Below are 25010 nucleotides of genomic sequence, written 5' to 3' on the forward strand. Positions count from 1 at the left end.
GCACAATCGGCGACATTCGAGAGAAGTGATATTGCGTCGTAGAACGGATTGACTGAGGGAGTATGGCAGGCAAGAAAATATGGATTTGACAAGTGGATTACCAACAGCTTTCATTGGAAACGATGCTGGTCAGTGCTAGAAATCTTTAGCCTAAATACTATATATAAAATACTAATGTTGGTGAACATCTCCATTCCGAATTTTTCACCTATAACTCTAAGGTCTAGGATCTGTGCTATTGTGCGAGGTGAGCGGCTGAATCACACAGTCACCACCGCTAAGCAATTTGCTTGTCTGGATCGATGGGGCCAATTAAAAACTGTAACCTCGTCCAAACGTGAAAACTTTGATTACTTTGCCTTTTGTTTAGACAGAAAATAGCTCAAAGGAAAGGGTCTTAAATAGCAATTAATCTCCATCGAACACACCAGCTCTCCCCGTTGCCCATCTTCTGGACGCTGCATTTACCAAGTTAACATTGCGCTAATTAGACCGTCGCTAAGGATCAATATCCCCAGCAGAACACGGCGGCGCTCAGGAAAAAAAAAAAAAGAAGACTGGACGAGAATCTTGTCAACAATCAGTCATTAGCCAATGGCTGTTCCAGAGTCGAGCTTTTAAAACGCCCAGCAGTTACATTCATTTTACGGGTGATTAACCTCCAAGGACTGGGAACAAAAAAAATAAAAGTTTGTATAAATAAATCCCCTGAAGGGAAACAACAGCAACGAAAAAAAAATTAGCACCCAGGTGCCAGAAGCTGCTTTTCACATTGAATGGAATGGGTGAGTGGGTTTCATTTTAACCGGAGAGCGAGGACATACTTGGCCCTGGAGCATTATATGATTTTGGACCGCTATTCGAACCTAGCGTGAAAAAATATTATAAGCAGGGTGGGCATGTAAAATAAAGAAAATGACTGGAAGACACATTAAACATACTATAAATTAAAACAAATATACAAGACTACAATTGTATACTAGTGTAATACGGCCAAATGTGTACGATCAATCGCTCAACTTTTTTTTTTTTTTTATCAATGTCATACTTTTAAGGTTTTCTTTTAACTCAAAATCGTACTGGAAACTGATGCATCACATACACTATACAGACAAACGTTTGTTGACGCCTGAGCAGAGGATTCATATGGAATCCCATTGTACATTTAGTTCCCATTCAGTGTTATATATCTTCTCAGAACCTCCACTCTTCTGAGAAGATAGTCCACTAGATTTTTAAAAGTGTGCTTGTGGAGATTTGTGGTCATTCATCCACAAGGGGTGCCTGTGGTGCAGTCAGCATTCCATTGGAATCTCAAGCTCATCCAGTTCCAACCCATTTAAACCATATCCTCATGGCACACAGGGGCACTGTTATGCTGGAACAGGTTTGGGTTTTCTAGTTTAAATGAAGGGTATATTTAATGCTACTGCATCCAAAGACATCTGTTATGCCTCCAACTTTGTGAGAACAATTTAAGGAAGAAATGCAGTTGGCTGGAAAAAGAGAAAAATCAGGTGTCCCGATACTTTTATATACTCCATATAGTATATACATCTATCAGACATTATAAAAGGTGAAGCCTATAACACTGATGACCTCTTCATCATGGCACATGTTAGTAGGTGGGATTTATTAGGCAACAAATGAACATTTTGTCCTCAAATTTGACGTGTTAGAAGCGGGAAAAATGGGCAGGTTATGAGCGAGTTTAAGGGCCACATTGTGACGTCTAGACGTCTGGGTCAGAGCATCTCCAAATCTGCAGCTCTTGTGGGCTGTTCCCTGTCTGCAGTGGACAGTATCTATTAAAAGTGGTCAGTGGTGAACCGGCGACAGGGTCTTGGGAGGCCGAGGCTCATTGATAAACGTGGGGAGCAAAGGCTAGTCCGTGTGGTCCGATCCAACAGACGAGCTCCTGTAGCTCAATCTGAATCAGAACTGTTTTGGCGGCAAAAGGGGGATCAACACACTATTAGGCAGGTGGTCATAATGTTATACCTGATCTGTGCCCATTAATTTATGCCTGGCTGGTGTATAATCATTGCATTTTAATAAGTTTTCTTTTAAAAATGTCGCAACATCATGGCTTTAATGTTTAGTTGATTAACACATACACAATTACAAAGGTGTTTTTTTTATTAATTTATTTTTTTTTTATTCAAAGCCGAAAAAACAAATCCTACATTGAGCATCAACACCTGCTTTCAGATTGCTCGTCTGATCAGCTGTTAAATTGGCTAGGGTTCTGCGCAAGGCAAAAGCCTACTCGACTCTATAAGCCCATCACAACAGCCGCGTGAAAGTCACTTCTGTCGTTTAACGGTTTAATGAAGCCGCAGTACACCTGTCACCGAAGTTCCATTACAGCACGGAGGAGGACGTGAAGCCGAAATGGCTAACAAAAAAAACCCAAAAAAAAAGAAAGGCCATTTGATGCGCACCGATTTTACGCACTGGTTATAAACATGGACGTTCGTAACACAAAGTGGTATTATTTCTTGTTTTGACAAGAAGGCAGTGGTGGAAAAAAGAAAGATTCAATCTTGAATGATTCGTCTCTCGAGTGTAATGGTCCATGCCACAACAGGATGGCGAATATAATGTCATAGGCTTTGCATTACCCTCTACTATTATTCCTTTTCGAGAATAAACAAACAACAAGAAAAACACACTGTAACCATGGCAACATAATTCACTAATCCTAACTACCCCTCCTGCTGAAGGTACTAGTGCGACTTCACTGTGTGTAGTAGTGACGTGCATCTCCATAACTGAGGCCGATGTGATGTAAAAGAAAGAAAAAGATTGAATAAAGCCATTCATTCATTTTCTGTTTTGTCTCCAGGAAGGTGCAGCTCTACCTCTGCCATGTTGATCTGTATTCTATGTGACTCTCAGGACAAGCCTCGGTCTCTGTAGTGTTGGGATACTTCATAGTCACGTAGCAGCAATGGTGCTGAGAGAACGAATTTGCGAAATAATTTAGCGAGGAGAAATCAATCTATACGTAAAATATTGTTTACCAATTATTGGTCACTTTCTTAATAAAAAAAGTATAATGCATCAACTAATAATTACCGTATTTTTCGGACTATAAGCCGCTACTTTTTTCCCCACGTTTTGAACCCCGTGGCTTAAACAACGAAGCGGCTAATTTATGAATTTTTCCTGGGTTTTTCCCGGTTTCACAAACTTCAAGCCAAAAAACTGAGCGACATCGGGAGAAAAAACTTCCATCGGGTGATTTTTTTAACGCACGACGATGCCAAAGATAAACTCCCGAGAGAAATAGTTGTGAAAGGAAGGAGGAAGACAGTGAACAATGACTTTCTTGGTCGGCTACTGTTTAGATACAAGCCGTTGTAATGCGTTGAGTCTGGGTGAAAGGAGAGCACGCTTCTGGCATGCTTTTCCCAAAATACCGCTTTGCTCCTAAAGGAAGCGCAACATATTTCACCCGTTACACCGTGTGTAACGTGTATTTTGTTAAAGCCTATGTAAAGTACATTAGTGTAGACATTTATGTTCTAAGTAGCGGCTTATTTATGTTCAAAATTTAAATATTTGTAAAATTCAGTGGGTGCGGCTTATATATATATATATATATAGCTTTATAGTCCGGAAATTACGGTATATCTAAATAAATTGGTTTCAACCAATGCACTTTATTAAATCGATTTAACTTATATGCCGATGCACCAATGGGGATCGGTGAATCTTACCATCCATAGTACGTAGCCATGCTAAAGGTTTAATGTCAATAAAGAAAATGCGAGTTTCTGCGTTTTAAACCCTAGATGGCAAATTTTTCCCATGTGTAATATCAACACTTTTGAAATTTCATTATTACAACATAAAAAGGATTCCCTAAACCTTTTCGGTCTATGGCGCTATCCGCGAGAGACCAGGAAAATCAACGACACAAAGAGTTACGTGGTAAATGCGATTCCTCGATAAACCGGGGGCACAAGATTCCAACCGCGGTAAAGCGGGAGATTACTGTATTTTATGCTGCCTTGTGATGCAACAGAAAGATACAGGGACTGCCTTTACATATCTTCAGAGGAAGTATCCCAGTCTCACAGGAAAATTGGATATTATTGAAATAGAGCATGACAGGGATTGATGGGTGGGTATCAAATCACAAACTGCTTACTATCCCAAAAGTAAAACATGTTTCATGTTGACTCATAAAACAGAAATCTGTCATTTATGGTTGTTAGTTCAGTTAATTTTTTCCGTGCTTGGACCCCTAGCTTTGTTAACATTCAATTTCACAAGTGCTTTTTGAACATCACAATCAACATTTAGTCCCCATTATGTCCCTATTTAGTCTCCACATGCTTGGCAAGGTGCACTTGAGCATCTGGAAGTCACATGACCATACATAAACAAAATTTATTTGATGATAACCATCGCCTCTCTCACACGATCATCCATATTTCCACTGTTCTGGCTTTGAATCACTTGAATAATATTTATCCTAGCTAACAAAACAGTGCACACCAAAATATCTTGTAAAGCGGCAGTGACAACTTTAAAACTAAAGTTTACACTCGACTCAGCCGGCCAACAGTGTATTTATCTTGTGCGCACATTAAAGATATGGACGTTTGAAAGCTCTCTTTATAAACAAAGAGCTTTGATTAAATTGAAGCTATTCAAACTGTCAGCGATGACGGTTTTTAGGGGGAGATGAAGAAGATTGGCAGTTCACTTTGTGAAGTTTCCAACAGGCTCATGATAATGGCAGCCTAATTTACTATTATGAGCTCTCTTTTTGTTTTATCTTTGTGGTGGTCACTGAATTATGATGCATTTTTAGTAGGAGAATGTTGTATAATATAACATTTCTCAAGAAAATGCCTGACTTTTCCAGCCTGGCTTTTCCTAACTTTCCTAATTGTATAGGGTTAGTATGTAGTAGCATTCAATTTTGCCTTCAAATGAATGAGGAAGCCTGGTCCAGCATGACACTGACCTTGTGCAGCACAATGCCAGCTACATGAAGATATGGTTTACATGTGTTGGAGTGGAAGATCTTGAGTGTCCGGTCTAAAACCCTGTACCCTACTGAACGCCTTTGGGATGAATTGGAACCCTGATTGCACCCCAGGCCTCCTCAACATATATCAGTACCTGACGTTACTAACATCCTTGCATCTGAATAAGCACAAATTTATCAATCTTCCCAGAAACGTAGAACATCTTCCCTGAAGAGTATATGATTCTTCACTTATAATAGATATATATATATAAAGGGACATGTTTCCAAATCACTTCATTAATGGCTGCTTTTAAGCCCAATTTTTTTTAAAGCAGCCAAACTGAACACATTATTTTATACTGCATGTAGAAGGCAAAAAAAAGAAGTACATCACTGTTAAATGTGCTGTCGCCAAAAAAACGAAAGGGTCCCCATTAAAGAGAAAAAAGAAAGAAAAAAAAGAAAAAACGAAAGGGTCCCCATTAAAGGTATTGCACTTAGCAGGATGGAGTCGGATCGAGATGTAGCTTTGGGGATCTCATCATCTTTATTGCATTTTAACAGCTCGCAGCAAAGCAAAGAGAATCAGGAAAGCGGGCTAGGAGAGCCGAGACGTCGTTGGATTATATAACCGGGAGGGTTTTAAACGAAGAAAATAATGTGCGGAAATGGAAATGGAGCGAGGGGAAGAAAATGAGAGGACCATTAGACTTTTTTTTTTTTTTTTGCCATGCCCGCTTACTTTTGTGCTTTATCGATTTGACTTTGGTCAGTGATGAAGGAAAAGCTGTCTGTGCTGTCTGGCCTTGTATTTTTGAGTACTCCTTTATCTCCAGAGAGAGGGAAAAACACGCCTGGAGCTTTCACAAGCTGAACATGAAGAGCCTGGGTACTTTTTTTGTTGTTGTTGTTGCTGAGATTGTGATATACCAAAAAAAAAAAAAAAAAAGAAAAATGTATGATCACCATCAAAGCAGAGAATTAAGGGTTAGGCTGATGTCTGGACACCTAAATCGGCCTGTTAGAAATCCTTCTGTGCTCTATAATTAAAGGTCGAAAAGTGTCGTAACATATAGAGGATGGTAAGATATAATTATCCGGATGACACGCAAGCGAAGCATCGCTTCAAAAGTGCAACCTGCTCTTATCGATTAGATAAATGGTGGCTGTGGAACGGATTATTAACAAACGGGTGCAAAATGTTGTGCATTTTACAGTACTGACATGTTCACCGTATGTTGACTGACACGAATTTAGCCCACTTTTAACTTTTAACGCACACCTTTCAGCTAATCAGAATCAGACAGGCCAATACTGTAATCCCAACTAGTTCCATAGCAGTTCTGTGTGGAAATATTCAGGTTGGGTAAATACTTCAGTCAGTATATCATTTGATAGATTGTAAGTGACATGTGGACTATTAATATGATAGTTATATTAGATATATCATGACAAATATGCAGAAAGACATTGATATACACTATATAGACAAAGGTTTGTGGACACCTGACAAGAACTGCACATGCTTTCTGATCATTCCATTCTAAGTTTAGTTCCAGTCTGCTGTTATAAAAAAAAAAAAAAAAGCCACTCTTATTCGAAGATTATACTAGACTAGACTATGGACTAGACTAGACTATACTAGGCCTGGGGTGCAGTCAGCATTCCAATTCATTTCAGAGGTGTTCAGTGGGGTTAAGGTCAGCGCTCTATAGCAGCCACTCAGGATCTTCCACTCCAAGCCATGTAAATTACAGTATCTCACAAAAGTGAGTACACCCCCCACATTTCAGAAACCATCTTCTCAAGGGACAATAATTGGTTTCCTGGTGGCCTAGTGGTTAGGATGGGGTGCTCTCACCAAGAGGGGGGAACCAACCCCAGCCACTCTTAGTGCCGGTCCCAAGCCCGGATAAATGGGGAGGGTTGCGTTAGGAAGGGCATCCAGCGTAAAAACGTGCCAAATCGAACGTGCGGATCATGAATCTGGATGATCCGCTGTGGCGACCCCTAATGGGAGAAGCCGAAAGAAAGTTTTCTCAAGGGGCAATACTTAGAGTAGTCAATATGCAGCTTGTAAAGCACTACAGAATTACTGTCCTCTGAAAATAACTCAACATCCAGCCATTATTGTCTAAATAGGTGGCCACAAAAAAGTGAGTGCACCCTTAGTAAACGTGTCAAAACTGTGTCCAAATTGTCAATATTTTGTGTAAGCACCATTGTTATTTAGCACTGCCTCAATCCTCCTGGTAGGTTTGGAGTGATTATTATGTTGGAAAACTGCCGTTCGGCCCAGTTTCTGAAAAGAGGGCATCATGTTCTGCTTGAATGAATGTCACAGTACATGTTGAAATCCGTGTTTCCCCTCAATAAACCGCAGCTCCCCACTACAAGCAGCACTCATGCAGCCCCAGACCATGATGCTACCACCACCATGCTTGACTGTAGGCAAGACACAATTCTCACTCCTCAACAGGGCATCGCAACACATGCTGGACACCATCTGAGCCAAACATGTTTATCTCAGTCTCCTCAGACCACAGGGCATAGTTCCAGTAATTCATGCTCTTAGACAGGTCATCTTCAGCAAACTGTTTCCAGGCTTTTTGAGAGCACAGCATGAAGACTCAACTTCTTTGATGGACCCTTGTGGGGTCTGTTCCGAGCGGAAACCGTCTTGGAAAACCTCTGTATGACCCTGGCCTCTGTGGTGTACCTCGGTTTCAGGGCGTTACTAAACTTCTTATAGCCTCGGCCGTCTTTGTGGAGAGCAACAATTCTAATTCTCAAATCTGTCTGTCTGTCTGTCTGTCTGTCTGTCTGTCTGTCTGTCTGTCTGTCTATCTATCTATCTATCTATCTATCACTTTAGTTCATGGAGTATTTTTCCTACAGTGGTTAGTGGGTCAGGACTAGCATACATGTACCCCATTAGCTGAAACTTTGCCCCACTGTTAGTGTACACTTATAAAGCCACATGCCGACTTTGTCCCCCACTTGCTCTACTTTTTTTATATTCCAGTATTTGACTTTGTGCTTCCTCAGATGGGAGTTACGTATTCAGCGTTTTGTGATAATAGCCTAATAGCATTTTGTAATGCTCGAGGCGTTCCACATTGTTTTATGGCTGAGCTGCAGCGACGCCTCGTAGGCCAGAACTTTCTGAACCCTGGCCTTGTACTTTTTGAAAATCCATTTTGCAAAATTAAAAAAGTTCGGTGGCACTTTCAGTGAAGCGTGTGGTTATAAATTACTACAACTGCACTTATACAGATACACCTTCACCTACATCCCTTCAGCTTGTGACATTTCCACCTGTATGGCTTTATTTTTGTTGATAATGAAAGGGAAAAGTTATAGTCGAGCAACATCAGCAAAAAATATTTCCCATCCCCAAAAAAACCCCAAATAGAAACATAAAAAACCAAAAAGCACATTAAACAATAATGTTAATACATATTATATTTGTAATGTATGAAAGCATTTAAAATCGTAAAGATTTCAGTCACTTGCGTTCGTGTAGGGCAGTTTCTCTTTTGCGTTTAATTTAAGAATGTGATACAGGTAGACCCCAACTTAGGACTTAGATAGAGACTGAAATAAATGGTTGTTTATTTCAAAAGTCTTTATTTTTTATATAGTTTTTATTTTGAAAAAGCCGAGAAGAGTGACACCATTTACATGTCACTTGTCACCATTTACATGTCAGTGAGGAACCTGGCTGGCAAAAGGAACAAACTAGAGTCATAAAATCACTCATTGATGGTGGGGATTGATATCTTACCCGGAAACCCCTTTGATCTTGCTGACTTCCACTGTGGTAATGGAGTGCTTGGCCCCAGACTGCTCCTCCCAGTCCACCTTCCATTGGCTGCTCTTCGACTTGGTGCTAAGGAGATTCACCCCCTTCTTCGCTTTCACCCTGAAGTGGTGAGAAACACAGACACAGGCAGTGAGAGAGAGAAAAAGAAAGACAGCAGGATGCCTTATAAACTATGAATTAAAGTCACCAGAACTCTGTTTTGAAGATTTCTGTATTCAATAATAAATTGCTTGATGTGGTGGCTTCAAAAAAACATAAAAAAAAACTGTCAGCGTTGCATATTCTAACCTGATAGGCTTTTATTTATTTTTTCTTTATAATGATGCAATCATTTTTGATGCTCACACAATTGTCTTTCCACCCTACATAAAAAAGCTTCTAGCAGCATGGAAAAAATAAATCTACAATTTTAAAAGCCACAAAAGTCTTTATAGCACTGGGCTGTTCTCGAATTCTCTTACCTAATTGGTCGGAAATGTTTGATTCACGTTCGCGAACATTAAGGGTTTTTCCATTCGTATACATTGATATTGTTTCGGTAGTAACTGGTCTTTGCATTTGTTGGCGTTGTAGCGCGTTGAGTCTGGGTGAAGGGAGAGCTCGCTAACTCCAGTTGCAACACAAATCATATAAGCACAGACAGGTTTCCAAAACTCGTGCTTTTTTATTTTTCTTGGCAACAGCGTTACGGGTTAGTCAAAGAAACTTAGAAATGAGCATCAGAAAATAATAAGGACATATTCCTTGGTCTTGCACACATGCAGTAATACCGGAAAAATGCGGCGGCGGCCTATTCCCAAAATACTGCTATGCTCTTAAAGGAGTCACAACATATTTCACCCGATACACCTTGTAACAATGTAGACAGGTGCGGCTTATGTTCAAAATAAAAATCTTTGTCAAATTTAGTGGGTGCGGCTTATATATGCTTTATAGTCCGGAAATTACGGTAAGCAAGATGACAAAAGCATTTTGTGGTTTTTTTTGTCGTCTTGCTTACTTTCTTTTTTTCTTTATTGCATTAACAATACAGGAAACAATCTATTAGCAAAAAAGAAGCTAACTTGTGACTATAAAGAAGATTTTTAGGGGTTGAAGCACTGAAGGTGTGTAGACACCCCACTGTTATACTACCTTCTGCCTCTAGCTAGTTTTTCTATGGCGTCCCGTAGAGCCGTCTGGTGAAAAGGTGTGAAACTTGTTTGTGGTGGGTCTGAGGATGTTATTACTTGTACCTTACATCACAGTAAAAATCTTTCTAAGCACATTCCAGCGATGTTAGGAAGCCTGTGTTTATGTTCCAAGTGAAGGGAAAATAGAACGATCCAAAGCCTCTTGAATCTTTACCATGGCTGCGATCGAGCCTGATGGTTAATGAGCTCTATTTTTTAATTATCCTAAAGAAAGGCTGAATGGTAGGAAACCTACATAGTCATAAGGTTAAGAAGTGCAAAAGTGAATGTACTGATGTTTGGTTCGACTTTTTGTGATAATTCCCGAGCAGGAAATAAAGCTAACCGCATCACAACTCTCCTTTTTGTTGATCAATTCCAAGGCTTCCGGTTAAATAGGACATGGTATATGGTGTGTGTATCACCAAACGTTGCGTGTCATGCCAGCTTCCGACGTGTACAGCCCTTTTAATTAGGCTCTTAAGGTTTCGGGGGAGTTTCAGCAGAGCTTCTCCTGTTTAGTAGTCAGACTCTCCACTGCAGTGCTTAATAAAGGCCTGCCTTGGCAGAAAGAGTCTGTGACATGAATAAATAATTGTGGCGTTTTCACTGACGCACTTTGCAACTCCCCCACCGCCGTCCCCCATTTTCTTTTTCTTTTCCAATGCGCTTTATTTCTTTTTTTCATAGCAAGAAAGGATGGCCGTGCTGGGTTTTATCCGGTCTCTCTGTGTTTGCACATCACTGCTTTATAATATAAGACTCTCAATTTTCTTATTTAATCAGCTTCCATTGTTGGTTTAACAACCAGAGCAGCACAAATTAGAGGCCAAAGATTTTCCTCCCCTTTTATTTGTACTGGAAAATGGAATTCTTAAGAAATAAATAAAAATAAACACTTCAATTACTTTCAAACACTTTAATGCCCAAGAAAGATTATATAGATAAAATTATAATATCATGATCTGGGTGTTGAGATCTGAGTTTATCTACAGGACTGCTTCGGTTGTGGTATCATGAAACTTAAACTAGAAGATCCAAACCTGTTCCAGCACGACAATTCCCTTGTGCACAAAGTCAGCTGGAAGTGTGTGGAAGATCTCCTGCTGTAGAGCTCTGACCTCAACCCTATTGAACACCTTTGGGATGAATGGGAACGCTGACTGCACCTCACCAACATCAGTACATGATTTTACTAACACCCTTGTAAACATAAATCTTTACAAGCCAACTCCAAAATATGGTGGAACACCCTCCAAGAAGAGTGGAGGTTATTCTAACAGAAATGGGGATGAAATGTGGAATGGGATGTACAAAAAGCACAAACCAATCCTATGTTTAGGCATCAATATGCGCACGCTGCGTTTTACTATCTGTCCCACAAACCTGTCGATAGATGCAGGTTAAGTCAGTTAAAGTGAAAAAAATTAATAAAATAAATGTAAGAGCGGCACGAGGCTGCATGCAGAATGCAGGATGAAGTGTGCTCTCTTTTTTTTTTATCTTCTCTTCTTTTTTTTTTTTTGCCCTACAGATCACTGACGGCAATCTGAGCAATCAGCTCAGGCCCTCTGATAGCAATCTGGCTTATCAGCATGAGTAAACAGCTCTGAGATCTCACAGCAGTGCCGGGCTAGAGCACTGACAGAGAGGAAGAAAGAGGGAGAGGGATAGAAAGCATGAGAAAGAAAGAAAGAAAGAAAGAAAGAAAGAAAGAAAGAAAGAAAGAAAGAAAGAAAGAAAGAAAGAAAGAAAGAAAGAAAGAAAGAAAGAAAGAAAGAAAGAAAGAAAGAAAGAAAGAAATACAGCAAGCATGTTTGGGAGAGATTAGATAGCAATGAGCTATCAGGCTAGAAATCTACAGCCAGCAGCATTTTTTTTTTCTTTTTCGTTTGACCCTGGGGGTTGGAACAGCCCGTGGTCGCAGTGATCAAGGCACAGAAATCTTTGCTAACTCTGGCTGAAGAATTGAGCAGAACAGCAATGTTCAAAGTTCATGTTCCTGTTATCACTTGCGCTACAGCAGCTATGAATAATAATGCCATACGTAATGCTGGTAGAAACATTTATATTAGGATACGTCAGTCAATAATCAATGCACTTAATACATAAATACTCAAATACATTTCTCCCCCTTTTTTTGCTTGATATTGGTCAAAAGTATTGGGACACTTCACCTTTTTAGCCAAACTGTCACCACAAAGTTAGAGGCATGCAATTGTATACAATGTCTATGAATGTGGAAGGATTACACTTTCCCTTCACTTAAAAACTAGGAGACCCGAATCTGTTTCGGAAAAACAATGTTCCTGTGCACAAAGCCAGCTCCATGAAGACAAGCTGTTCATGGGTTGCAGTTGAAGATCCTGAGTGTCATGCTAAAGAACTCTGATCTTATCCCTATTGAACACCTTTGAGTTAAATTCAAAAAAGCACCAAAGGCATTTTCACATCACCTACATCAGTATCCGACTTTAAATCTCCACAAGCACACAAAATTCCCAAAAGAGTGGGAATCTTGTAACAGCAAATGGGGACTAAATATGGAACAGGGTGTCCAAAAAGCAATTTCGAATCTTATGGTTAGTTGTCCACAAACTTTTGTCCATTAAGTGTATAATAGGGCAATAAACGTTTCCCCAAATTAGCGTTTATTCCGAAATAATTATGTACGTCTAAAATCTTCTTACGAGCTGATTATGCATCTATTTATAGACCTTTACAGATTTATAGCAAGGCCTTTATAGAGCCGAGACGCCCCGGGCACTCGTTCCGAAAGGTCGAGCAAACTTTCGGGGCCAAATGACGAAACACTTAACGAGAAGGCAATCTTTATGCAGGATTAACCCCAAATGGGCTTTTAGTGGTTCACCTTCCGTTCCGTTTGAAGCTCTTTCCCCCCCAGCTGCACCTAGCTGATAATGAAAACGCGCGCTCCGCTCCCCTGGCTTCGAGCAGCTGACCAGTCGTCCGTTTTAGCCAGCGCTGCAGGACACCCTTATCTCCCCGGCTCTGGCGTAGGACCAGGGAGAACAGAGAAGGGCGCGAGCTCACGGCCCACTCAGCACTTAAAAATATCAAAGACACGCAGCACTGAGTCTTATTAACTATCCATGCATGATCTTTGAGGGGGTGGGAAAGGCCAGGTTTTGAATTAATTTGAATATAGGACGGTTCATATCCGTAGTGTCATTTATAATAAACTACAGCGCTGTAGGCTATGATTTATTTTTCCATGAGAAAGCAGATTTCTAAAAATACAAGTGGATGGTAAACATACTTATTTAAATCGACATTTTTTTTAAGGAGTCTCCAGTGTCAGGCAAAGCTGTAACTTAACTGGTAACTAACGAAAATGTTTTCAAACCTAATACAGGACCTAGGCAGTAAACAGAGAATTTTTCCCCTCAACATACCCACAAGACTTTTCGCGATTGCATATTATATGATTGTAGTGAGCTCAAATCTTCAGTATGTAGTGCATCCAAATGTCCACTTGGCAATAGCATCATTATCACTATGCATCCTGAGCATTCCTGCATCCTGACTTGTCAAGCGTTTGAAAAACAACCTGAATGTGTCAGGGATCGAAAAGCAAAAAAATAAAAATCTAATTCGCTCTCTCCTCGTCTTAAAAATCGCTGCCTCGGCATTTGCCAGTGCTCGGTCATGTTGAGCCTGATGGGCCAGGGAGCTGGGCATGGCAATTAAAATTGCACGTCTTGCTTTTTTCCCCCCTCTCTCGTTCTCGGACGCTGCTAACGAAACCCTGAGCTGTCCTCTTAGCAGCAGCTTCGCGCCACTGGTTTCAAGTCAGCAGACTAGAAGATGCTGGAGAAAAAAAGGGGGGGGGGGGGGTGTTAAAGTTTGCAGTGATGGATAACTCCGGCCTTTACTGGCCGTGCCCGCGGCGGCCCGTTACTGGAAAAAATGCGGCTGCGAAAACCAGTTGGAAAAAAAAGCAAGGGAAGAAAAACCCGTAAATAAGCAAGAAAAGAAATGTCAGCAGTAGCGTATCTCTGGGGCATAAGAAACTCTCTGCTCAGTATCTATACATTATATTTAAAAATAATAATAATAATAAAAAACACGCGCTATGGTGTCTAAATCAGGGCAGCTGGCGAGGTTCATCTGTAAAACCCAGCGTCCTCCATTAGCATCTTTTCCAGGCACGGAGGCACTTCATGGGGTAACTTCGGCTCTGTGGTACATATAGTTCAGCTTGTTATTTAGGCCTATGTGAGTGCTAATGGCAGCATTGCATGGAACACTGAACAGCAGATGAAACAATTATCGACATTAGTGAAGACAAGCTTGTTGTTTGTGAGTCATGTGCAGAATTTTCCTTTAGTGGGTAAAAACAAACTATTTGCTTCTTTTCAGTGCCTCACGTTAATGGAAACGCATAAGAGTGCAACTAAAAGCCCAAGCACATACCTTCCTTCGTTCCATAACCAGAAGGAAAAACATCCTTGCTTTTATATCTTTATATAGTACATTATATGGACTAAAGTAATGGGACACCTGACTTTTCCTTCAATAGCCATATGTTTTTCTTTCCTAAACTGTTACCACAAAGTTAGAAGCACTCAATTGTATGTTTTCCTTCACTTGAGACCCAAAACTGGTGTCAATCCCCCTGTGCACAAAGCCATCCCCAGGAAGATATATGTTTTACACGAGTCAGAGTGGAAGATCTTCTGCTAGGATTTATGACCTCAACTCTATTGAACACCTTTGGGATGGATTGGAACACTGATCCCACCCCAGGCCTCCTCCTACATCATTACCTGACTCTATTAACACCCCTTATGGTTGAATGGTCACAAATCTCCATAAGCACACGCCAAAATCTAATGGAACATCATCTCAGAAAAGTGAGGGCTATCATAACAGCAAATAAGGGACTAAATGTAGAATAAGAAAAGAAAAAAAACACAACATTCCTTGCCCTGAAGAGAAAATGATCTTCTTCAGACTTGAAGAACATCCTAAGTGAAGAGAAACCAGTCCAGCACATGTCTGGCTAGTGACTTGCTAGCTTGTTTTCCTCAGGGCACTAAGGATACTCATCATAGCTGAGTCATTCTTTATGCTAACGAAGCTCACCATCCGTTACAGCGAAGCGATTTCGAGGCCTTCTTTAGCCAAAGGTGTGAAGTTTACAGTGTGCACCGAACGCGCTGCAATCGAACAGTGGTAGTAGTGTATTTGATTAAAAGGGATGCCGTGTCAAATCTGAGTGCTACTACCAGGCTTAGAGTGCAGGATTTCGCAGGAGTTAGAAAGGGGAAGGAAAACACAAAGAGCCAGACACGGTAATGATTCAAAGACAGAGAAAACGAGATTGAGACAAACAGAGGACAAAAAAAAAGGAATAAGGCAGACAGAGAAAGAGGGACATGAGGAGAAAGAATGCTCACCACTTCAGTAATCTTTAATGCAAAACAAAGAAATACTGACCCGACAGAGACGACGTGGACTGGGATGGTGATTCATCAATTGGACAAAAGACAAAAGAAAACAACTCGTTCCGAGGCAGCAGAAAAGAATTTTAGCACACAAACGGGGGACAAAAAAAGCAGATTGCAGGCCTTCGGGCTACAGAAGCGGAGTCGTGACAATAAGTGATTTTAAAGTGTTGATGAAATTATTACAAAATATATGTACATGGCAATCGAACACGACAGCTTCCATGTATTGCAGGTACAGCACATCAGAAATGCGTGCACACCACGGTTAACCTGTTCGCTTATACAGAAAAAGACAGAAAAGACTTTTCTGAATATTTTGGGTCTTTTTTGTGTGATTCTGCAGTTGGAGCTGGGGTGGGAATTGTGTGGAAAGCTGCCAACCCTGCCAACAAACATCAAACTCGCACCTCTCGAGCTCCAAATCAAAGTAAAAACCTGCCTCTCGGGACATTTTCTGTTTTGTCCTGAGGGATCCAAGTCCCGGTACAGCGCACACACCACACACATATACACACAAAAAGCTGGCAAGCTTTTCAAAAAAGAAGGCACACAAACAGGATCGGGTATAAATCTCCAATTCAACACTGTATTCGCGTAGGACATCTTTGTTTCTGACCTCAGAAATGTTGTTTCCAAGCACAAATGGTGAAGCACTTGTACTAACGCTACACACACCACCATGCTGTTGTCCCATCAATGATGTGGTCTACTTCCCCAATAACATCTGCTTCGTTGTGGGCCTGGTGTGGTCTCTTGGGGCTGACCAACTTTGCAATAAGCAATAAACTGGCTACCAAAGAAACCACAAAAACTTATAGAATGCTCATATTAAGTCAGTTCCCCTCGCCTGAGCACAAACATCATCCATAGATTTTTTTTCCTCTCATGATGGAGTGTAGCAGGATATATACACACATATATACTGTATATGTGTTAGTTGAACCCGACAGCTTCCAAGTGTTGCGTGTACAGCACATCAGAAATGCCTTATATTAAGAAAGTTTTGAGCAAGTCTTTTTTTTGTGTATTTTTTGCACTTGGTGGTAGGGTGGGAATTATGTGGCCTGGTGTGGTCTCTTGTGGATAACCGACTGCATGACAATAAACTGACTACCAAAGAAACAAACCAAAAAAAAAAAAAACCCTGCTGGAAAATTTACCGAACTTTAACTTCTGACCAGTTGAATGTGAGGCGGTAATTTCGATGTGGATCACCAAAGCACAGGGATAACGAAGAAGACGGCAAGTTGGAGCAAAATCGAGTCGATGAGTAAGAAGACAGGAGTAAAATTTCCCCGGAGACACAAAAGTATAATGGAAGTGAGATCACATGGGAAGATATAGACAGATCTACAATGGTGAAAGAGAGATACAAGTATTCTAAAGCAACAAAAAGGCCTTGGGGAGTGTACAAGGCTCCTCAGTGAGGCAAAGCCTTCTGAAAGTTCTCCAATTTTCAAGTCAAACCCTGTTCCTCTGGTCTAAGCACAAACATCATCCAAAGAATTTCTGCCCAGCGGTGCGGATTATTTTAATCACGATTATTTTTTTTCCCTTTCTCATAATGGAATGATGAAGAAAGTGTCGAACCCGACAGCTTCCATGTATTGCAGGTACAGCAGGTCAGAAATGCATGCGCACCACGGATAACCTGTTTCCTTTCTCTGAGGAAAGGCTGAGAGGAAAAAAAATAAAAATATATATTTACTTTTTACTGAATATTTTGGGTTTTTCTGTATGATTTTGCGGTTCTTTTAATACATCAACTATTTCCAACATCCTGTACTGATACAACATTCCTATTTGAAATATTAAACCTATTAAATACAACTTTTTTTAAATTAAAATTATTTCCAAAATCTACGATTGTTCATAATAAAATATGAATTTACTGTTGCCCAGAAAAAAGGTAGGTTGCTTTTTCAACTGTTTCTTCTCGAGGTTCCTTTTAATGCATTTTTCTTTGCTTCTGTTGCCTCTGGACTTGCTCATTAAAAGGTATATATTTACACATTTTATTTCTGTGAAACTTTTTTATGATGCCTACTGAACTGAATATATGTATTTATGCTTGAAGATATATACTTATTTTATAGCCCTCAAGCGTTAATAAAAACGGAGCATTTTATCCCATTTGCACTCCTCAGTCTTACTAAAACACACTCATAAACACACCTGGAACTGTGAGGCACCAATACAACTCGCTCCACATCCGTTTAGATCTGAAATGAACCTTGTTTTGGTTCTGCTAAATTTAGAATAACCTACGAAAGATAAGACGTTATGACTAGCTTTTGTTTATATTGACCAAGCCAATCTTGCCACGACGTTTGTTTATTCACAATGTTGCAAACGGAGATGAAGGCAAGATCCATGGTTTGTTTGGGTTTATACCACAGCGGTGTTGAATTCTCAAACAGGATTGCTCAGAAGGTAAGATCAAGGCTCTGACGATAGATCTGGATTAGATAAACGCACCAGTTCTAACATGATATCGTTTCTATAGCAACGGGTAATTTACATGGGCTGGTATGTCAAGTCAAGTCAAGTTTATTTGTATAGCGCTTTTCACAACAGACATTGTCTCAAAGCAGCTTTACAGAAATCAACAATCAAGGTGAATGGTGTGAATTTATCCCTGATGAGCAGCCGTGGTGACTGTGGCAAGGAAAAACTCCCTAAGATGTTATGAGAGGAACCAGACTCAAAAGGGAAACCCATCCTCATAGTGGGCAATCCGCATACCCTGAGGCTGATGATATGGATTATAAACACGTTCCTTTTTATAGTAAATGTATAATTAGAATTCCTGTTCTGTTTTTCTTTACACATTTAAGAAAGGAGTCGGTGTTTTGCACTTTTTTTGCTATTGGAAAGTCTTCAGGCTTTTTTTCCCACACGCTGTCATATTTTGGTGGCATGTCAAGCCATGTTTTTCTTGTGATAACAAGAACTAGCTGGATTAAATGAACGCTGACTCTCTCTTGTGCTGCTCAGTGGACATTTTTGAGGTGGCGGTGGAAGAGAGGACACTCTGGACAATAAACAGCACTTTCTCCGTGACCTACTTTTGAATCTCATTCGGCTCGACTGTAGAAAGGAGCGGTACAGGAGGTCGTTTGGACCGATAGCAATCCCATTGTACAACATGGCTTTTTCTTAACATTAGCGACTCATATCCGTACTATCGACAACCATATGCCACTTTAATGCTATTCACTCTTCTGATTATTATATAGAAGAAGAGTGTGTTTTTTCTTATTCGCTGTCCTAAAAGCAAATCAAGGACATGATGATCTGAATGATACTCTAGCTAAACACATAAGTGACATGCTAATGCAAACGATTAGCCATGCGAACCTGCTGAGCAGCTGCCGAAACCCAATCAATTACAAAGACATTCTGATCGGGCGGACATGATAGATCTAGCGCTTTGAATAAGCATATTTAAATGCCCGCCATGCTGCGATTGATTTGACAGTACCGCGGAAGTCACAGGAGAATGCTGGAGGCTGGCGTGAAACACCAGGAAGTCTGCCATTGTTAAGCGAGACACTTTCCATTCATTCCGGCACATGTTCCTTTCTGCTTTTCCATGTCGGCGCCCCGGTCTTTATCTCGAGCTTTCGTCGAGACTGACTGCGTACGTTCGTTCGAATGCGAAGATAAATGTCGTGTCAGGTGCTTTTTTTTTTGAAGATCAACCAAATATGAGATTCTATCCGGCCGCAGAATGAATGTCAAAAGAGAACCTGGAGGGGAAGACAAGTGGAGAACGAAGAAAGTGATGCCGTGAGAGAGATGGATGTTATGAGGTCGATGGATATAAGGAATGGAAATAGCGCTGAAGACATGCGCTCGTCGTTCTGGTCTTCCCAGAAATTCTGCCCGAAGTGACGATAATAAATACGGCACATTTCAACTTAACTCTGCTACCAGACTTACAACATAACCCCCCTTCTTTTCATCTTCCTGGCACTTTTCTCTTAAATAAATCACATCCAATATCCACCTATCCAGTTCCTCGGTGAAACTTTTACTAGGTTCTGTCAGTGTTTTTCAACAGCTAATCATAGACACTAATAAGTTTTGGGGGTGTGTGTGTGGTCCCTGTAAGAATAGAAATATCTGACTCTTTGACCTTGTGGGGGGCACACAAATATTAAAAAAATAATAAAAAAGATTATATTTAGGTTCGGTAATATATCAAATTGGAAGGAATTGGAATTGGAGTCAACCAGATGTTTGACAATCGTATACCTGCAGTGATGTAAGCTAGAAAGATGTATCGAGGTCTGTGTCTGCTCAAGTTACCATCTTGACAAGGTCAGTTTTCGAGGCACAGCGTTAATGTTGTAAATCGGACGTATGTGTCTATGCTATTATCATCATCATGATGGATTGAGACCTGGCCATGCCGTGGGTGATGAAAGTAAGTAATGGCATTATTCACACTCTCATTTCTCATCTGTTAATCAAAGTGACACTAGTCAGGCATCAGTGTATATGAGCTCATAAAAAAACCTAAAAACCTTGAGCAGTTTAAACTTCATTCAGTAAAAACCAAACCAAAAGAAGAAAAAAAAAAAAATGAAGCAGTTGCCAGAGCTCATCTTTGTAGAACAGTCTCGAGGTGAGCAGACTTCATAACGCACCGCTGCTGCCAGGTCGGGTTTATTCTGCGGTGTTCATCCGAATTGCTGCATATTTTTTAATACCGCCTCCTGACGATGTTCCTTTTACAATCTACGCTGCTTGTTGCAAGAGCGCTCATGCTGCTCGACTTTCAAACACACCGACTGCACTGGGATTGCGAAGCAACCATATTGTAGATCGGATTATTGTTTTGTTTTTAAAGAAAAAAGCAGAAAGGGCAGCTTTATGGGGTGGTGAGGGAGAGCCGAGAGACACGTAGGATGCGGTATGGGGTTGATTAAACTGAGAAAAGCGATAAGAGGTGGTTTGCGTTTCTGCTGCATGCAATGACATGGTGTGATATTCAGGAGTGTTATCCTTTTGAGAACGGCGCCCACTTTCTCGTCTTTACTGTGCGCTCTTCTTGTCGAGTACCACAACAACATCGTCTCTTCCTCTTAATTACCCCTGTCTAATTCCTCATTTGATTCCGTCAACGTGAAGGCACCTGATGCTAATCATTCTATTAATACAGCTTGAACGACAAAGCCCATGCGTCTTGCGAGTCCCCCGCTAGGTGATTTCAGTTTCCAAACCCTCCTCTGTGCTGTGTATTATTCATGAACACATGTAATAATACACGGTATGACCAAAAAGAGGTGAAAGAAGAGAATGGGAGAAAGAGAGAGAGAGAGATTGAAAGAGAGAGAATGAGATAAAGCAAGAGAGTGTATGTGTGTGAGAAAGAGAGCGACAGAGAGAGCGAGTAAGAGAGAAGGAGAGTGAGTGTGAGTGAAAGGGATACAGGGAGAGAGGGAGAAAGAGAGGGAGAGAGAAGGGAAGGGAACAAAAGAGTGTAAGGGAAAGGTGTGTGCGTGTGTGTGTGTGTGTAAGAGAAAGATAGACAGATAGTGAGTAAATAGAGAGAGTGTAAGGGAAAGTGTGAGAAAGAGGTATGAATGTAAAAGAGAAAGAGATTTTATGTGTGTGTGTGTGTGTGTGTGTGTGTGTGTGTGTGTGTGTGTGTGTGAGTGTGAGAGAGAGAGAGAGAGAGAGAGAGAGAGAGAGAGAGAGAGAGAGAGAGAGAGATAAAGCACAAGAGTTTATGTGTGTGAGAAAGAGAGCGACAGAGAGAGAGAGTAAGAGAGAGGGAAAATGAGTGTGAGTGAAAGGGATACAGGGAGAGAGGAAGAAAGAGAGGGGGAGAGAGAGAAGGGGAGGGAACAAAAGAGTGTAAGGGAAAAAGAGAGAAGGTGTGTGTGTGTGTGTGTGTGTTTGTGTGTGTGTGTAAGAGAAAGACAGTGAGAGAGAGAAAGAAAGCTAGAGAGAGAAAATGGCAGAATGAGTGTGTGAGAGAAAGACAGATAGTGAAAGTGTGTGTAAGAGAAAGATAGACAGATAGCGAGTAAATAGAGAGTCTGAGGGAAAGTGTGAGAAAGGAGGTACGAGTGTAAAAGAGAAAGAGATTTCGTGTGTGTGAGTGAGAGAGAGAGAGAGAGAGAGAGAGAGAGAGAGAGAGAGAGAGAGAGAGAGAGAGAGAAAAGGACAAAGAGATAGACAGAGAGAGAGAGAGTGAAAAAGTGTGTCCTCAATGCTGCTTCTCTGTAATGAAGGGTGTAATAAAGACAAATGTCCAGCAGGAGGCCTGTTACTCCAGACATTGGACTCACCTGTGCAGAGAAAGCAAATGCAGCAAATCTTTCAGAAAACTCTCTTCATGACCTCATAACTTTACTAGTCGAAAAAAAAATTTGAAGTCGAAGGGAAAAGAAAAATATATATAAATAAATAAAACGCCTTGTTTAACTTAACGTCAGTACCTGACTTTACTAATGCGCTTGTGGCTGAATTCTCACAAATCTCCACAAACGCACCCCAAAATCTAGTGGAACATCTTCCAGAAGAGTGGAGGTCATTATGGCAAATTGGGATTAAACGGGGAATCCGATGTTTCAAAAAGCACATAAACCTTTTTCTAAATAGTACAAATAAATTCGACCGTATAATAGTGAACACCCTCTGACCCGCACCAGGTGATCATCACTGGAGGAGCCCTTAAACTCGCACCCTCTGCCCTCTGTTTTAATCACGACCCGACTCGCTGTTCGGCTCGGCCTCGCTCTGTAATGTCAGAGGGTGCCTTCGTGTCGAAAGTAAAAAAAATAAATAAAAAAGAGAGAGAGATGAGCTCGAGAAAAAAGGATTAGAGCCGTGAGCAGAAAGATGATAGGGAGAGAGAGAGAGAGAGAGAGAGAGAGAGAGAGAGAGAGAGAGAGAGAGAGAGAGAGAGAGAGGGGGGGGGGGGGGGGGGGGGATGAAAAGCAAAGCACCAAGAGCAGGACTGATGAAGCAGCATACACTTTCCTCACGTTCTAGACGCTGACCACAATTCCACAGGACTTCCGTTTCCTCTTTTTTTTTTTTTTTTTTCTCGTTTCCGAAGACAGACTGCAGTAGCGAATGTGTGTATGCATGCATGGAAAACGGGTTATTGCTGAAGCTTTTGAAAGAACAACCCCCCACACACACACACACACAACGCCAGACTGAGTACTCTCAAGCATAACAGTGTCGCGAAGAACTGGCACGCCGCGAGCTACACGCTCACTCAGACTCCTTTGGCGCAAATTACACTCACTTGACTCGAATTTCAAATTTGCACATGGGAAATTCGAATGATGTCGTGTAAATACGGGGAAAATGTATCGTTTTTCCACGGCGCTGACTCGGAAAAGTGGTATATTGATGACGAGTGGATTGAAATCGGCGTTCTAGCTCGGCGGCGTTCAGTCCGTGCGTCTCGTTCCGTTTGATTTTCTTTAACGCCGCTGCACCGCCCCGTATTAACCGATACGTTCGAATACGTTCCGGTTTCCGTAGTAACCCCTTTGACCAAATCGTACGGTATTTCCGGCGCTGCGGATTCGCACAGATCGTCGAGCAATTCATTAAATCATTAGCTTTAGTTGGTAAGGAGTTTTCAGCGTCTGCGTTTTTGTACAGGCCTGAGGAAAACGCGCTCGGATTGTATATACAGTGGAACCTCGATACTCGCGACATCGATAGTTCACGACTTTTTATTTGTAACGCGTGAAAAATCGGAGTGGCTCGAGAGTTCGGAGTCACGTTTCAATACAGAGTTTGTACTAATAAATGAGGTTGCACTGGAACGATATATCGATGATATGAACGTAAGCAGCTTAAAACAAAGCACAATTTAAGACACGCAATGCGATTAGAAAAATAAAAAGTCCTCCTTTTTAATTTAACATCAGGCCATTTTTTTACTTTAAGCTAAATTCAGCTCGATATTGCGTTTTATGGATTTTTGTGGACGTGCACGTGAACTCGGAGGATGAAAACCGAATATGTTTTATTTGCATGACATCGTTTCGCATTCGATTCACAATTTTCTCTGGCTGCAACAAGCAACAAAAAAGAAAACAAAAACAAAACAAAAAAAATGATACAAATCGGACTATTGCTCTCGCTTCTCAAAAAAATAAAAGAAAATAAATACATAAATAAATACAAACATTTTTCTGGGAATTTGATCGTTTGTCTTTTATAAATTGCCTGGTGCTGTGCATTTGAACACTGCAAATCCCCATCAAACAGGTTTCTGCTTTTAAACTGATGGAGGGCAAAAAGCTAACGAAGATCCAGGTGGGATTCTCTGCTGGTTACGTTTACGCACTTCTTTTTTTCATTGTTTATGCCAGAGCCTTCTGAATGAAGCTCAAACGAGAGTTTGGATAAAGCGCAGATGTTTTTGGCTGCTCGATCGTTTCCCCTTTTTAGAACAAACGCATATAAAAGGGGGATTTTAACCCCAAAACCCCAAAACACCAAAAAACCGTCTTTAAAAACTGAACCCGTATTTTCAGGTCAAGGAAACCAAGTGTGTGGTTAATGACTGTCCCAGTCGTGTTTTATTGTGGCTTCTTGGAATAACCGATGCTTTGAGGGCAGAGAACGTGCGATCGGACGGCACAGCCTATTAAAGCTTCCCTGTTAATACACACCACTTCCAAAAGTATTGGGACACCCAACTTTTCTAGCCAAACATGGTTATTTCCCCCACACGGTAGCTACGAGATGAAAGCACACGATTGTAGAAAAATTTTTTTTGGATGTGGTCGCATTGAAATGTCTATTCACATGAACAAGGACAGCCAAACCCTGTTCCAGCATGACATGAAAGCCAGTTTCTGGATATTAGTTTTATCAGTTGGAGCGGGAGATCTTCAGTAGCCTGCTATAAAAAAACCTGACCTTTTGGGGATCAGCAAACTCCTATGCAATGTGACTCATGATTTTCAGTGTGTACAGAGTATACAGTGCCCTCCACTAATATTGGCACTCGTGGCAAGAATTAGCAAAGAAGGCTGTAAAAAAAAAAATCAATCATTCTTATTGTTGAACTATTTGATCTTTTTCTTCACATAAAAAAAAATTCTGCTCTCCAACAACTTCAAAGACAACACAGATTTATATAAAGACAAACTTAGTTTTACACATAAATGATACAGCATATATTATTCCACATAGATATATGTTTTTATTGTTATAATGTTTTGAGTATAAGCATTTGTCTTGTTATCTTATTTATAAAAACGTGAAACAGGAAGTCAGATGGGCTTATATTTTTCTTATACAAATTTCTAATTATAATCAAATATATATATATATTTGTGCAGCAATATACAGCCATTATACAGATATCCAGAACTATAGCGTACTATAGATATTGTATTTATACTATATCTTCTCATTCATACAGAACGTTGACATGTTTAAACCGTTTCCTGCTTTCGCATTAAATCATATGCCATTTTTGATTTCAGTCATTTTCTTTCCACAATTATTTTTTCCACAGGATTAAAGGAAAGTGTTTGTGTTCTAAAAGTGGT

The 25010-nt window shown here is 40.6% G+C and overlaps 1 protein-coding gene and 1 long non-coding RNA gene across 4 annotated transcripts in view; one reads left to right on the plus strand and one right to left on the minus strand.

The window, feature by feature from the left end:
• The window catches only part of LOC310720258, a 449438-nt gene that overhangs the window by 224206 nt on the left and 200222 nt on the right, over positions 1 to 25010 (plus strand). The window contains exon 2 of the long non-coding RNA XR_014531693.1: positions 21984 to 22008. This is a non-coding gene — a long non-coding RNA (uncharacterized lncRNA). The remainder of the gene's footprint in view (positions 1 to 21983; positions 22009 to 25010) is intronic.
• The window catches only part of tmem132e (transmembrane protein 132E), a 240477-nt gene that overhangs the window by 34599 nt on the left and 180868 nt on the right, over positions 1 to 25010 (minus strand). For all 3 annotated transcript variants that reach the window (XM_083530681.1, XM_083530680.1, XM_083530679.1), the window contains one exon: positions 8778 to 8915. In XM_083530681.1, coding sequence (XP_083386807.1) covers positions 8778 to 8915 — 138 coding nt within the window. The remainder of the gene's footprint in view (positions 1 to 8777; positions 8916 to 25010) is intronic.

This window comes from Silurus aristotelis, assembly GCF_946808225.1.
Source record: "Silurus aristotelis genome assembly, chromosome: 26".
NCBI classification, from domain to species: Eukaryota; Metazoa; Chordata; class Actinopteri; order Siluriformes; family Siluridae; genus Silurus; species Silurus aristotelis.